Source organism: Bos grunniens, chromosome 29 (genome assembly GCF_055505025.1).
Source record: "Bos grunniens cultivar Pamir isolate PY7600 chromosome 29, Bosgru_T2T1.0, whole genome shotgun sequence".
Lineage (NCBI taxonomy): Eukaryota > Metazoa > Chordata > Mammalia > Artiodactyla > Bovidae > Bos > Bos grunniens.
Genome location: NC_141193.1, coordinates 27173459 through 27188697, shown reverse-complemented (window position 1 = coordinate 27188697; position 15239 = coordinate 27173459). Strand labels below are relative to the sequence as shown.

General features: G+C 40.7%; 1 protein-coding gene across 44 annotated transcripts in view; it reads right to left on the bottom strand.

The window, feature by feature from the left end:
- Positions 1 to 15239, bottom strand: part of NELL1 (neural EGFL like 1) — a 1048536-nt gene that overhangs the window by 784732 nt on the left and 248565 nt on the right. For 41 of the 44 annotated variants that reach the window (XR_015158062.1, XR_015158061.1, XR_015158064.1 and 38 more), the window contains 3 exons: positions 14850 to 14932; positions 3921 to 4055; positions 140 to 242 (listed from right to left, as the gene is read on the bottom strand). Coding sequence is in view for 39 of the 44 variants with exons in the window: in XM_086385555.1 (XP_086241681.1) it covers positions 140 to 242; positions 3921 to 4055; positions 14850 to 14932 (321 nt within the window). In the remaining 5 variants the exon portion in view is untranslated. Of the gene's footprint in view, positions 1 to 139; positions 243 to 3920; positions 4056 to 4473; positions 4580 to 14849; positions 14933 to 15239 lie in introns of those variants that run through there. The other 3 variants (XM_086385595.1, XM_086385574.1, XM_086385584.1) reach the window with 1 other exon arrangement.

Sequence of the window (15239 nt, the reverse complement as noted above, 5' to 3'; positions counted from 1 at the left end):
TAAAGTGTCTGCACATCACAAGTAATCAATTGCTAGTATTGATATTTCATCAATGTTGCTCAGTTGGGGGTCTGAAAAAAGAGGGAATAAATCAATCTCGAAGCACTGAGGGCCACCCTGACCCTCAGTCAGTACTTACGTCGGCAGACCTTGCAGCACTCGCCGGCAATGTGCACGGGGAGGGAGTCTGGAGAGCAGTTGAGGGGGGGACAGGACATCCTTCGGCATTCCACAGCCCCGCTCTGAGGAAGGAAAGGCAGGAAGAGGCATCTCAGCAGAGGTGACCTCAGCAGGACAAACCTCACATTCCATCCCAGAAACCTCACCAGGAAAACAGAAGTAGTGCAAGCAGTTCCTGGGGCTTCCCAGGTGGCTCTAGAACCCTCCTGACAAAGCAAGAGACCTAAGAGATGAGGCTTCAATCCTTGTCAGGAAGATCTCCTGGAGAAAGGCATAGCAACCCACTCTACAGATAATTTTCTCCAGCCCATATGAAACCATGCCACCTCAATTACTTGTCTGCTATACATCACCAGCTTCATTCTGCCCATCAGACTACACAGATTAGGCAGAAAACAAAAGCCTATTTTTAGAAGAAGATAAGTAACACATTTTGCAGACCCTGAAATCACTGTTGAAGTACTAACAGTCGTTTTGTATTTTTGCAGACAAACAATGCCATTCATTAGGCACTTATCAAATAATTTCAGCTTGACGGGGTTTACATACTAATGTGGGGGTGAGGTGGGGGTTCTATAATTCTCCAAAACAGATAAAATAATAGATACAAATAATAGATAATCTGAGAGTCAGGGGGTCCTACAATTCTCTAAAACAGATAATGGACACCTTGTAAAACATAATGAAGACACCTAGAAACTAATTCACTTCCTTTTAAAATGTATTCTAGCAGAGAAAAGCTGTGACTCAAGTGAGCCACTCAGTTCAGTTCAATTCAGTTGCTCAGTCGTGTCCGACTCTTTGCGACCCCATGAACTGCAGCACGCCAGGCCTCCCTGTCCATCAACAATTCCTGGAGTTTACTCAAAAGCATGTCCGTTGAGTCGGTGACGCCATCCAACCATCTCATCCTCTGTCGTCCCCTTCTCCTCCTGCCTTCAAGCATTCCCAGCATCAGGGTCTTTTCCAAGAAGTCAATTTTTCACATCAGGTAGCCAAAGTATTGGAGTTTAAGCTTCAGCATCATTCCTTCCAATGAATATTCAGGACTTATTTCCTTCAGGTTGGACTGGTTGGATCTCCTTGCAGTCCAATGGACTCTCAAAAGTCTTCTCCAACACCACAGTTCAAAAGCATCAATTCTTCAGTGCTCAGCTTTCTTTATAGTCCAACTCTCACATCCATATATGACTACTGGAAAAACCATAGTCTTGACTAGACAGACCTTTGTTGGCAAAATAATGTCTCTGCTTTTGAATATGCTGTCTAGTTTGGTCATAACTTTTCTTCCAAGGAGTAAGGGTCTTTTAATTTCATGGCTGCAGCCACCATCTGCAGTGATTTTGGAGCCCAAAAAAATAAAGTCTGACACTGTTTCCCCATCTATTTGCCATGAAGTGATGGGACCAGATGCCATGTTCTTAGTTTTCTGAATATTGAGCTTTAAGCCAACATTTTCACTCTGTTCTTTCACTTTCATCAAGAGGCTCTTTAGTTCTTCACTTTCTGCCATAAGGGTGGTGTCATCTGTATATCTGAGGTTATTGATATTTCTCCCGGCAATCTTGATTTCAGCTTGTGCTTCTTCCAGCCCAGCGTTTCTCATGATGTACTCTAAAAATAAGTTAAATAAGCAGGGTGACAAAATACAGCCTTGATGTACTCCTTTCCCTATTTGGAACCAGCCTGTTGTTCCACGTCCAGTTCTAACTGTTGCTTTCTGACCTGCATCCAGATATCTCAAGAGGCAGGTCAGGTGGTCTGGTATTCCCCTCTTTAACAATTTTCCACAGTTTGTTGTGATCCACACAGTCAAAGGCTTTGACATAGTCAATAAAGCAGAAATAGATGTTTTTCTGGAACTCTCTTGCTTTTTCCATGATCCAGCGGATGTTGGCAATTTGATCTCTGGTTCCTCTGCCTTTTCTAAAACCAGCGTGAACATCTGGAAGTTCACGGTTCACATATTGCTGAAGCCTGGCTTGGAGAATTTTGAGCATTACTTTTCTAGCATGTGAGATGAGTACATTTGTGCAGTACTTTGAACATTCTTTGGCATTGCCTTTCTTTGGGATTGGAATGAAAACTGACTTTTTCCAGTCCTGTGGCCACTGCTGAATTTTCCAAATTGGCTGGCACATTGAGTGCAGCACTTCCACAGCATCATCTTTCAGGATTTGAAAGAGCTCAACTGGAATTCCATCACCTCCACTAGCTTTGTTTGTACTGATGCTTCCTAAGGCCCACTTGACTTTGCATTCTAGTATGTCTTGCTCTAAGTTAGTGATCATAAAATCATGATTATCTGGGTCATGAAGATCTTTTTTGTATAGTTCTTTTGTGTATTCTTGCTACCTCTTTTTAATATCTTCTGCTTCTGTTAGGTCCATACCATTTCTGTCCTTTATTGTGCCCAGCTTTGCATGAAATGTTCTCTTGGTATCTCTCATTTTCTTGAAGAGTTGTTCCCATTCTATTGTTTTCCTCTATTTCTTTGCACTGATCACTGAGGAAGGCTTTCTTATCTCTCCTTGCTATTCTTTGGGACTCTGCATTCAAATGGGTATATCTTTCCTTTTCTCCTTTACTTTTCGCTTCTGTTTTCACAGCTATTGTAAGGCCTCCTCAGACAACCATTTTGTTTTTTTGCATTTCTTTTTCTTGGGGATGGTCTTGATCACTGCCCTGTGTACAATGTCACGAACCTCCATCCATAGTTCTTCAGGTACTCTATCAGATCTAATCCCTTGAATCTATTTGTCACTTCCACTGTATAACTGTAAGGGATTTGATTTAGGTCATACCTGAATGGTCTAGTGGTTTTCCCTACTTTCTTCAATTTAAGCCTGAATTTGGCAATCAGGAGTTTATTATCTGAGCCACAGTTAGCTCCCAGTCTTGTTTTTGCTTACTGTATAGAGCTTCTCCATCTTTGGCTGCAAAGAATATAATCAAGCTGATTTCGGTGTTGACCATCTGGTGATGTCCACGTGTGGAGCCTTCTCGTGTTGTTGGAAGATGGTATTTGCTATGACCAGTGCGTTCTCTTGGCAAAATTCTATTAGCCTTTGCCCTGCTTCATTCTGTACTCCAAGGCCAAATTTGCCTGTTACTCCAGGTATCTGTTGACTTCCGACTTTTGCATTCCAGTCCTCTATGATGAAAAAGACATCTTATCTGGGTGTTATTTCTAGAACATCTTGTAGGTCTTTAGATAACCATTCAACTTCAGCTTCTTCAGCATTACTGGTCAGGGCATAGATTTGGACTACTGCAATATTGAATGGTTTGCCTTGGAAATGAACAGAGATCATTCTGTCATTTTTGAGACTGCATCCAAGTATTGTATTTTGGACTCTTTTGTTGACTATGATGGCTACTCCATTTCTTCTAAGGGGTTCTTGCCAACAGTAGTAGATATAATGGTCATCTGAGTTAAATGCACCCACTAGGTAGTTTAAAAACCAAAGGCATCCCTTCCCCCTCTGAGACTCTGATCTCCAAACAGTCAGATTCTTAACATTAGATCATGTTATTAGAGTGTGTTTGCTTTCCCTTGACAAGTACTTGTAGTTATAAGGACACTTTAACTTACCTTTGCAATTGCTGCTATTAGTAAATAGGCACTTAGTAAAAGGGTAGTACACTGTAAGTCGGCTTTATAAAGAAACAGGTTATGCAATAATCAGCAGAACTGCCCTCTTTAAACTGTTAGTCTATTTATGTACAAAGAGGCTTACTTTGCACGTGCAGTTCCTGCAGTGATCACCGTCGACCCAGGAGTCTTGGTCTCTATAGAGCAGTCCACTCACTTGACAGGTCTTCTCACAATGACAGTTTTCCAGTTGACTAAGTCTTGTTTCTGCATAGTTCAGCTGCAAGCAAGAGTTGCTACATGTAATTTCTGTAATTCAACTGTGTTGTCCTAACAAAGCTAATCACAACAACAACAAAAAAAATAAATCCACGCAGGAGCGGGTAGGGGGGAAATGCTCAAAGCAGTTCACTGATTCTCAGCCAGATCTGTTTTTTGGGGTTTTGAAGGGTTTGGGGTTTTTTTTTTTTTCTTTTTTTTTATTTCACACAAGGTAGAATCATTCTGAATTGAAGACGTATTGGTTCCCGTGGTCTAATGAGCACCAAATGAGACATTAAACTATCTCAGGGACCCCATGGGTGTTTATCAACACACGCTTTCAGCTCAAGCCCACAAGAAACCACTTGTAATGAATGAGTTCAAGGACTGGTTTCAGTGTTTACAGGTGATCTAATCAGCAACTCTGAAGCACTTACATTTGTCTCCTACTATCCCGTCCCTGTTCTTCACACACTAACCAAAGTGTCATGGTTTACAAGCTGGGACATCACTGCTTCTTCTTTTATGAAAAATGCTGGGAAGCTGAAGCCAGAAAAGGGGTGAGTCAGAGGCAGATCTGATTTCTCCCCGGTTCAGGATTCTCCACATAGAATGCCCCAGGAATCCACTTTGGCATTCAGACAAGGTCGAGAGAGGCAAACAAATCCCCAGGTGAGATGAGGATTTTGAAAAATAGCCTTTTTCCTTTTTCTAGGTCACTCACCTGCTCCCATTAAACATCTCTGATTTGAAAGGGTTTATGATGTTTGAATGACATCACAAGTAATCCTTTCAAGGGATCATCCAGCCTCTCTTTGCACCCCTAACTGTGATAAAACATTCATTACCTTCCAAAGGAGGCTACTTCTCTTGGCTAGCTCAAGATGTCTGAAATGTCTTTCTGGCTTGAGCTGTGTAGTTCCTCTCCATTTTTCCTATTAGATCTAGTTTTGCCTTGTAGCCGGTTCTGAGCAAGTCTAATCTCTCTACAAACATTTGAGGTTTCCTCAATGTCCAATGTCCCCATGCCTGCCCCTAACCACATTTGGTCCCACCAGATTCCCCTAATAACTCCTCATGATATGGTTCCAAACTTCTCTCCCGGCCATTTTCCATGTATGTGACTCCAGGTTGCTTCAAAAATACGGTACAAAAAGCCTGAAATCTGGTATGATCACTCTGTTGTCACATCCTTATTTACACTTAGGTGTAACTCGGCTGCATAGTAACCTCAATCTTCTTACACAAAGATCACCAAGAAAAAATACCACTTTCTAAAAATGTATCAGTTTCTTTTCCTTCTCAATCATTTATGTTATACATCCCTGTCTTGAGTATTTTCCCCATACAGGAGATCAAACCAATTCTTGATCCCAACTAAGACTATTTCAGAGTGATATTTGAGTTGCAAGAGTTGAACCTGGCTGACGGCAACTTCTACCATCTTTCTGTATTTTCATTGGTCCTGTCCACACATGCTCCTCTCGCTCATAACAGCACTATTCTCTGGAAATAGAATCCATGTGTAATTCCAACCGTAGTTTTTATCACTTATTCAATCCTCTTCCTCTACACTTTTAAAATTTCTCAAGAAAGACTGTTCCTTGTCTGCCTGTCATGGGTAGTACCAAGAGGAAGGACAAAGATAAAAAAGGATCCTAAACAAACTACATGCAGTATAATCAACCCTGAAAACACTGAGCTGACTATGCCTGAAGTATTATCTTCCTAGGACACCTCTGACACGACTTAGCAGCAGCAGCAGCAGCAAGACACCTCTACTGTACAGGATCTTCCAAAAATTCAGGTCACATTTAAATCTTCAGCCTAGTCATGGAGCTTCCAGAAATGATGATAATTAAGTTATTTGGGAATTCTTTACAAAACGCAGATAACATAGACTTCCAAAAGTCTGGTGACACCAAGTGACCAAAACCATATATTGGTAAGAGATAATAAGAAGGGGGGCTTCCCTTGTGGCTTTGCTGGTATAGAATCTGCCTGCAATGCAGGAGATCTGGGTTCAATCCCTGGGTCGGGAAGATCCCCTGGAGAGGGAAAGGCTAACCACTCCAGTATTCTGGCCTGGAGAATCCCAGGGACTGTATAGTCCATGGGGTCACAAAGAATCGGACACAACTGAGCAACTTTCACGAATAAGAAGGGAGTGGTGACACAGCACATGTTATCTTGACCGCATTTCTATCGCCTCAGCAGTTCCTGCATAAGGCAGTGATAGTCCTATGACCCTGGAATGAACAAGAGCATAACTAGAAGGGAATCTTCCCTAAAAGTGGTTCTGCATGAGGAATCCATGACAGGAAACTGCGCATCTTACTCTGGAACAACTCTAGGGACTGTATCACTCTGAGAAGAGGACTTCTCAAGGCAAGTCCAAAAGGCAATTCTGTATCTATCCCAGTTTCCTGAAAATCCAGGAGCTTGCCTAAAGGCAATATTGTCAATTTCCAGTACTACCCACTGAAGCTGAGCTATGCTCACCTCCAAAACTCAATTCCAAGGAAGAGCCTCAGTTTTAATACAATGGAAGCTATTCCGAAGGCCGGTTTTGTTTCCCTTCTGAGCTTTTTTCATTTTGAATATACTTAGCCTTCTCTGAAAACAATGAAAAGCCCTAATCTCTGTAATAATAAGAATGCATCAGATAGACTTTCAAAAACAAAGGAACACAGTAAAGCAAAAAGCTAATTTTTCAAAGGCACTTAATATGTAATCTTGCCTTCCTTTTCCCCCCTGCTAAATCCTGAAGCAACAATAAAAGAAAAAAATAACTCTGAATAAAAAAAAAAAAATGAATTACATTTTCTGTCACTGGCATTAGCGTGCTGAATTTCTACAAATTCATTTTCAAAAGCTATTTCTACACTACCTGCCATTTTCTCAAGGAATGCCTGCAGATCCAAAATAGATACAGTATCAAATCTGCATCTCTTTCTGTTTTACCTTTGTTCAAGCATTTATCTAAGCAAACATGGAGCGAATCATTTATTCTTAATTCTACACATTCAAAGACAGGCAGCAGAGGCCTTTTTCACAGTAAGAGGTCAATGAATGAAACTAGGTACATTAGTCATGCAATAGATTGCTTTTTTTTTCCTTTCCTTTGAAATATTATTTATTTGGCATTTGCTATATGAAAGGTAAAAAAAGAGATCTATTGTATTAAACCTTTAAACATAATTGAAAAATCACTATTGAGCTCCTGGAACCAATGAAAATCTCAAAATTAGATATGTTACAAGCTGAAATGCCACCCCAAGTGCTGCTTGATTTCCATAAGTAGATTTGTCAAAGATTTAGACAGAAGTAATCAAGAAATTACCCATCTTCAGCATCTTTTCTTCCTGAGCTTGAAGGGAGACTGGGGTTACAGCACAAGTAAGAGGCAAGATCAGGACACAGCCTGACCCAATCACTGTGTACCTAGCTCAGCAGGTGTGTGGTTCTCCCAGTGTCAAGACTACCTGGGACAATTTCTAGAGTAAGTTAGCGGATTAGTGGTCTCTAGTGGATCACTTAGGGGAGGTGTCAGAGGAGGTGTTAGGGAAGGTACTTTGTTGCACCTTTCCCCCCTTGTAAAGGTATGGCTGTGCCAGACTGTAGGGATTCTTCCCCTGGAGAAGGAAATGGCAACCCACTCCAGAATTCTTGCCTAGAGAATCCCATGGACAGTGGAGCCTGGTGGGCTACAGTCCAAGGGGTCGCGAAGAGTCAGACACAACTGAGAGACTAACACACACTGGGATTCTTTAAGAGGCTTCTTCTGCACCCTGGCTCCTGTTACCTGAAACTACATGTGAGCTGCTTCCCTGATCTGTCCTTTCACACATTTTTAATCATCCCTACTTTGAAAAGAGAAAAGAAACAGCAAGCCCTCCGAGGCGCATCCCTGAGCTTATGTGGTGTCTGCGCCTGTTTGCTTTGATGTGATTTTGGCTACCAACCCCTGCCTGGCTTCTGTGCTGGGCTCACTCTCTGCTTGGATTCCATGGCTTCCACTATGACCCAAGTATGAGGACGTTCTGCTGCTTTGCAACACCTCCTTACTCTAGACCAGGGCTCTGACAGCAACTCTCATGCAATCTTCATAAAATGAAGAATAACCATCATCGTTTTATGGATGGGGAAACTGCAGCTGGAAATGAGATCGATGACTCATTCCAGGCTGCAAACATTGGAAGAAGTGATAAAAATGAGATTCAACATCAGATGAATCTCACTCCAAAGCCCATTTCTATCTTCACCAAGATCTGTATAACTAATGCCTATTTTAATCATGAGTTCAGTTCAGTTGCTCAGTCGTGTCTGACTCTTTGCAACCCCATGAATCGCAGCACGCCAGGCCTCCCTGTCCATCACCAGCTCCCGGAGTTCACTCAGACTCATGTCCATCGAGTCAGTGATGCCATCCAGCCATCTTATCCTCTGTTGTCCCCTTCTCTTCCTGCCCCCAATCATTCCCAGCATCAGGGTCTTTTCCAATGAATCAATTCTTAGGGTGAGGTGACCAAAGTATTGGAATTTCAGCTTTAGCATCAGTTCTTCCAATGAACACCCAGGACTGATCTCCTTTAGGATGGACTGGTTGAATCTCCCTGCAGTCCAAGGGACTCCCAAGAGTCTTCTCCAACACCACAGTTCCAATGCATCAATTCTTCAGCGCTCAGCTTTCTTCACAGTCCAACTCTCACATCCATACATGACCACAGGAAAAACCATAGCCTTGACTAGACGAACCTTTGTCGGCAAAGTAATGTCTCTGCTTTTGAATATGCTATCTAGGTTGGTCATAACTTTCCTTCCAAGGAGTAAGCGTCTTTTAATTTCATGGCTGCAGTCACCATCTGCAGTGATTTTGGAGCCCAGAAAAACAAAGTCTGACACTGTTTCCCCATCTATTTCCCATGAAGTGATGGGACCAGGTGCCATGATCTTCATTTTCTAAATGTTGAGCTTTAAGCCAACTTTTTCACTCTCCCCTTTCACTTTCATCAAGAAGCACTTTAGTTCCTCTTCAGTTTCTGCCATAAGGTTGGTGTCATCTGCATATCTGAGGTTATTGATATTTCTCCTGGCAATCTGGATTCCAGCTTGTGCTTCTTCCAGCCCAGCGTTTCTCATGATGTACTCTGCATAGAAGTTAAATAAGCAGGGTGACAATATACAGCCTTGACGTACTCCTGTTCCTATTTGGAACCAGTCTGTTGTTCCATGTCCAGTTCTAACTGTTGCTTCCTGACCTGCATATAGATTTCTCAAGAGGCAGGTCAGGTGGTCTAGTATTCACATCTCTTTCAGAATTTTCCACAGTTTGTTGTGATCCACACAGTCAAAGGCTTTGGCATAGTCAATAAAGCAGAAATAGATGTTTTTCTGGAATTCTCTTGCTTTTTAGATGATCCAGTGGATGTTGGCAATTTGATCTCTGGTTCCTCTTCTCTTTCTAAAACCAGCTTGAACATCTGGAAGTTCATGGTTCATGTATTGCTGAAGCCTGGCTTGGAGAATTTTGAGCATTTTGAGCTAGTACTTTACTAGCATGTGAGATGAGTGCAATAGTGTGGTAGTTTGAGCATTCTTTGGCATTGCCTTTCTTTGGGATTGGAATGAAAACTGACCTTTTCCAGTCCTGTGGCCACTGCTGAGTTTTCCAAATTTGCTGGCATATTGAGCGCAGCACTTTCACAGCTTCATCTTTCAGGATTTGAAAGAGCTCAACTGGAATTCCATCACCTCCACTAGCTTTGTTCGTAGTGATGCTTTCTAAGGCCCACTTGACTTCACATTCCAGAATGTCTGGCTCTAGGTCAGTGATCATACCATCGTGGTTATGTGGGTCGTGAAGATCTTTTTTGTACAGTTCTTCTGTGTATTCTTGCCATCTCTTCTTAATATCTTCTGCTTCTGTTAGGTCCATACCATTTCTGTCCTTTATTGAGCCCATTTTTGCATGAAATGTTCCCTTGGTATCTCTAATCTTCTTGAAGAGATGTCTAGTCTTTCCCATTCTGTTGTTTTCCTCTATTTCTTTGCACTGATCACTGAGGAAGGCTTTCTTATCTCTCCTTGCTATTCTTTGGAACTCTGCATTCAGATGCTTATATCTTTCCTTTTCTCCTTTGCTTTTACTTCTCTTCTTTTCACAGCTATTTGTAAGGCCTCCTCAGACAGTCATTTTGCTTTTTTGCATTTCTTTTCCATGGGGATGGTCTTGCTCCCTGTCTCCTGTACAATGTCATGAACCTCCGTGCATAGTTCATCAGGCACTCTATCAGATCCAGTCCCTTAAATCTATTTCTCACTTCCACTGTATAGTCATAAGGGATTTGATTTAGGTCATACCTGAATGGTCTAGTGGTTTTCCCTACTTTCTTCAATTTAAGTCTGACCTGGCAATAAGGAGTTCATGATGTGAGCCACAGTCAGCTCCCAGTCTTGTTTTTGCTTACTGTATAGAGCTTCTCCATCTTTGGCTGCAAAGAATATCATCAATCTGATTTTGGTATTGACCATCTGGTGATGTCCATGTGTAGAGTCTTCTCTTGTGTTGCTGGAAGAGGGTGTTTGCTATGACCAGTGTGTTCTCTTGGCAAAACTCTATGATTTTAATCATAGCTGCTGGGCAACTCAAACCAAACCTCTAATCCTATTAGCTAAATCTTGGCTTATTTAACCAAAGGCAAATCCAAATACAGATGAATTTAGTGCCCCAGAATTTCCTTTGTGCCCAGGAATCCTACTTGTCTTCTGATTTGGCCTATCACCCCAGACTCCATCTCTTTCACACTGCTTCCAGAAAGATGGCAGACTAGGTACCCTGAAAGTCTTTCCTACTTGAACCAACTAAAAAGCTGGATAAAATACACAAACCAAAGATTTTAAAAAGTCATCATAGGAGCTGATACAAAAGGAAGAAGCCATAGTGGCCAAAACAAACTCATGGCCAGGGATCTAGGGAGGCGAGTGAGCATCAAAGCTTCATGATGTCAGCCAAAACATGCAGCCTTTGGGCTCCCACCTTGACGGCTACAGAGGAGGCCAGGGAGACAGATAACAGGGTCTGCCCAAGAGGAGATGTCTTAAAGGAAACTCCTACATCAAGGTGGGGCCCGAAAGGGCTGTACCCTCAGCTTCAGAGTGAACGAAAAAGAAACAAGGCTTATACAGGCACAGAAGGAAGACCATCCAGTTCAGACTGTGGTCCTGGCTAATTAGAAATATCTTCCTTGAGAAATCTTAAGGAATTCTTTGCTGAGAATTCACCTGGCTGATCCCAGGTTTGCAGTCTAATTCTGAGTCATCCCCATGATCTGAAAAACCTTAAAGAGATCATACAATAGAAGTTACCCCTGAGTGGGTCTGCCAGAAGCATGCATAATGTGAACCCAGAACTCAGAAAATTGCCACATGTATCTAAGGACAAGTGGCTATAACCAGATGGGTGAGATCAGAGGCCTTGTTCTTACCTGATCTTCCTCCTTCAAAAGCTACTACAAGCTCCATGCTCACGTTTCACTCCCAACAGATGCCTTCTGAACACACACTCCTCTATTTCTCTCCTCTTACGTGCCCATGCTTCTTCTCACTATTATTGCCATCCTCTTACTGGCAGTATCTTCCTCTCTTTCTCCATCAGTCATTCCTCCTTTATATCTTTTGATTCTCTTTCTAATCCTTTCTCCCCCAACCATAAACTTTCTCAGTCATGATTCAACTTTCAGAATCTAAGCTTGAATTCCAGCTTTGCCATTCATTTTTCTTGGGAAAACTTACACAACCTTCTTGGAACTCCATCTTCTCCTGGATAGTGTGCTAATAAACCTGACTCAGGATTGCTGTAAGGATTAAAGAGAGGGAATCTAAAAATTTAAGCATTGTAACTAACACATAGTAAATGTTCAATAAATATTACCTAGTATCTTTCCAGCTTATTCCAGATCAGGGGTTGACAAACTAAAGCCCTTGGACCAAATCTGGCCCCACTTATTTTTGTATGGCCTGTGAGCTGAGAATGATTTTTATATTTTTCAGTGATTATAATTTTTAATTGAAGTATGGTTGATGTATAAGATATTATATGTTACAGGTGTACAATATAGTAATGGACAATTTTTAAAGGTTTATACTACATTTTAAGTTATACAATATTGACTATATGCTCCTTGCTGTATAATAAGCTACCATGATATACTGTACAATAGCTTGTACCTCTTAATTCACTATCCCCATATTCTTCCTCCAGACCTCCCCACTAAAAACTGCAACCTTGTTCTCTATGAGTCTGCTTCTTTTTTGTTACATTCACTAGTTTGTTGTACTTTTTAGATTCCACATATAAGTGATATCAAACAGCATTTGCCTTTCGCGTATTTATTTCACTTAATATAATGCCCTCCAAGTCCATTGCTGTGAATGGCACAATGTCACTCTTTTTCATGGCTGAGCAGAATTCCATTGTGTGTGCGCATGTCACCTGAGGCTGAGTGGCATCTTTCTTGGTCCAAAAATTTGGTAACAAGCTACAATATAATATGTATATGTACCACATCTTCTTTATCCATTCATCTGTTGATGGACACTAGGGTTGCTTACATAGCTTGTCAATTCTACATAAAACTGCGATGAACACTGGAGTGCATGTATCTTTTTGAATCAGTATTTTGGTTTTCTTTGGATATGTACCCAGGGACAGAATTGCTGGGTCATAAGGTAGTTCTACGTTTAGTTTTTTGAGAAACCTCCATACTGTCTTTCACAGTGGCTGCCTCAATTTATACTTCCATCAATAGTTTACAAAGTTTCTACTATAAATGAAAACAATTCAACAAAGTATTATAATCATTTACATAGCTTCCCTTTACTATGGAGAAAACAGTAACATCTGCTACTTGCGTTCTTTTTGAAGACAGCCAGTCTGACAGGTGTGAGGTAGTATCTCATTGTACGGTTTTGGTTTGCATTTCCCTGATAATTAGCAATGTTGAGTATCTTCATGTTACATTGATCAATTTCATTCAAGTGAAATAAAAATATACATCATGTTCTCAATTTTGCTTCTTGATCTACAAAAACTAAAATTTACTAACCAGCCCTTTACAAGAAAAGTTTGCCAGCTCCTCTTCTAGATTATCATGGGCTCCAAATTTTGCAGAGAAAATTGAAGTACTCAGTTTTCTAATTATAATTCTATTCACAGTTTGAAAGAAATAGACTTATAAATCTTCTACAGGGCCGGGGGTGTTTAGAAGGTGGATTAAACCACTGTCTGCTTGTAATCACCCACAATTAAATATCTTCTGCCTCACAAATGCCCATTTTACATAATAATGTTTTGAGGACAGAGCTCAATGCGGCTGCTAGATAATGTACAGCTAAAAAGACAAAAATGATATTCCTGCGAAAAAAAAGAATGAGAACAAAAAGGGCACCATCAACTCCAGGATATGAAGAACCACAGTCACCTGAAGCTGAGTGGCATGTTTCTTGGTCCAAAAATTTGGTAGCAAGCTAAAATATAATTAACAGTATTGAGATCAAGCTGCTCCAGACAATATGAAATAATAGCTTCTACATGCCACAAGCTGGGAAAGCAAATAATTGCCTGCGTTTCACATTTCCACTATACTCTGATGTGAAAAGCTCTCAATTCTCAGTTTTAGTTTCTCTCTTTACGAAAGCGCTCTTTCTCTCCTTTGCAGACAAAAAAAGACTTGGCCAAAAAACCTAGTTTGAAACAGAAAGACTGTCTTCAGCAGCACAATCTTTGAGTCCAAAATACAGCCCTACCTCCCAAACACTGACCTACCCCACCAATTTTCCCCTCGTACTATGGCTGATGGCAGGAGCCGTCACAGCTGCAGGTGGAATAGGATTAATGTATCATTTTCACTGTTACTAAAAGTCTTCCTTTTGCAGAGTATAATGTCTCTTAGGCCCGACCTAATTCTTTCTTCGCCCTAGGCTGGAACTCATGTCCACGACGGATTGGTATCATAACAACAGCACTAGCCATGTTTTCTATTTATTCAGCACCTTTCTTCACAAGGCTCAGGGCTTTTCATTATCAATCTAAATTTTATGAATATATTATTAAAGCCCCTAATTGTCTACATTTCTGGCTCTGCCACTCAATATGACATCTGTGGGGGTAGAAATGACTTCATCATTGCCTCCTCTTTGCCTAATACAGTGTCCAGCAAAGAGCAAATCCTCAAAAGATGCTTGTCAAGTGGATATGGAGAAGATGGAGAGATACAGAAGTAGAAGACTGAAGTTGTTAAAAGCAAACTTGCCTCCTTGACTATTTGAACTCAGTACCAGTTTTGAAATGAATCATGTATTAGAAATGTGATATAATGCCTTCCTGTGACAGTAATCTGTTTCTAACAACGGTGATTTTGCCCTTTCTGATTATTGGCAATTATTCTTGCATCCAGAATGCATTAGCTTATAAGCAGCAGTGACTCTGACCATATACCAGCTCGCAGTGTTACTAGTTTAATAGCCAATGGGAAAATTCCTTTTCCACTCCCAGGGAGGCTACAGTGATACATATTGCCTCTTTCTTCCAAACATTTTTCAAGCAAACATTTTGATACAGCTGAATAGCATCAAAGACGTAAATGGTTATGTTTACTATAGGTTGTCCTATTTCAAGAAAGAGTAAACCATTTTTATGGTAACATATTTCAGATGCCAAAGCTAAAAATGTTTCCATTATAGCAAATCACTCTGAGTTCCAGATCGAATGGACAAAAAAATGAAACATCACAAGTGAAGTTTAGATACCTACTTTTGCAGTCATCTTGGCCAAAAGCTCTTGTAAATCCATTATTCCTTGCACCAGGCTTAAGAAATCACTGCAAGTTGGGCAAGCTCAATAAAGAAAATATAAAATAAATGTTGATACTGTGCTAACAGAAGAAAATATATTTTTCAACCATAGTTGTTTGGTTATGTAGAAGGGTTTTCACTTTTCTGGTTAAGTTTGACTTCAAAATTGCAGTGAATGCACAAGGATTTCAGATCTAGATCTTTCCCTTTCATTAATAAAAACGAAATGAAAGGAAAGGAAAGGCAGTATGTTTTAAACTGTAAAACATTTTTAAATTTAAATTAAGCTCATTTTTATCAGGCCTAAAGAATTGTGAATTATCACAGAAGCAGCAAAAGTAAACTATCC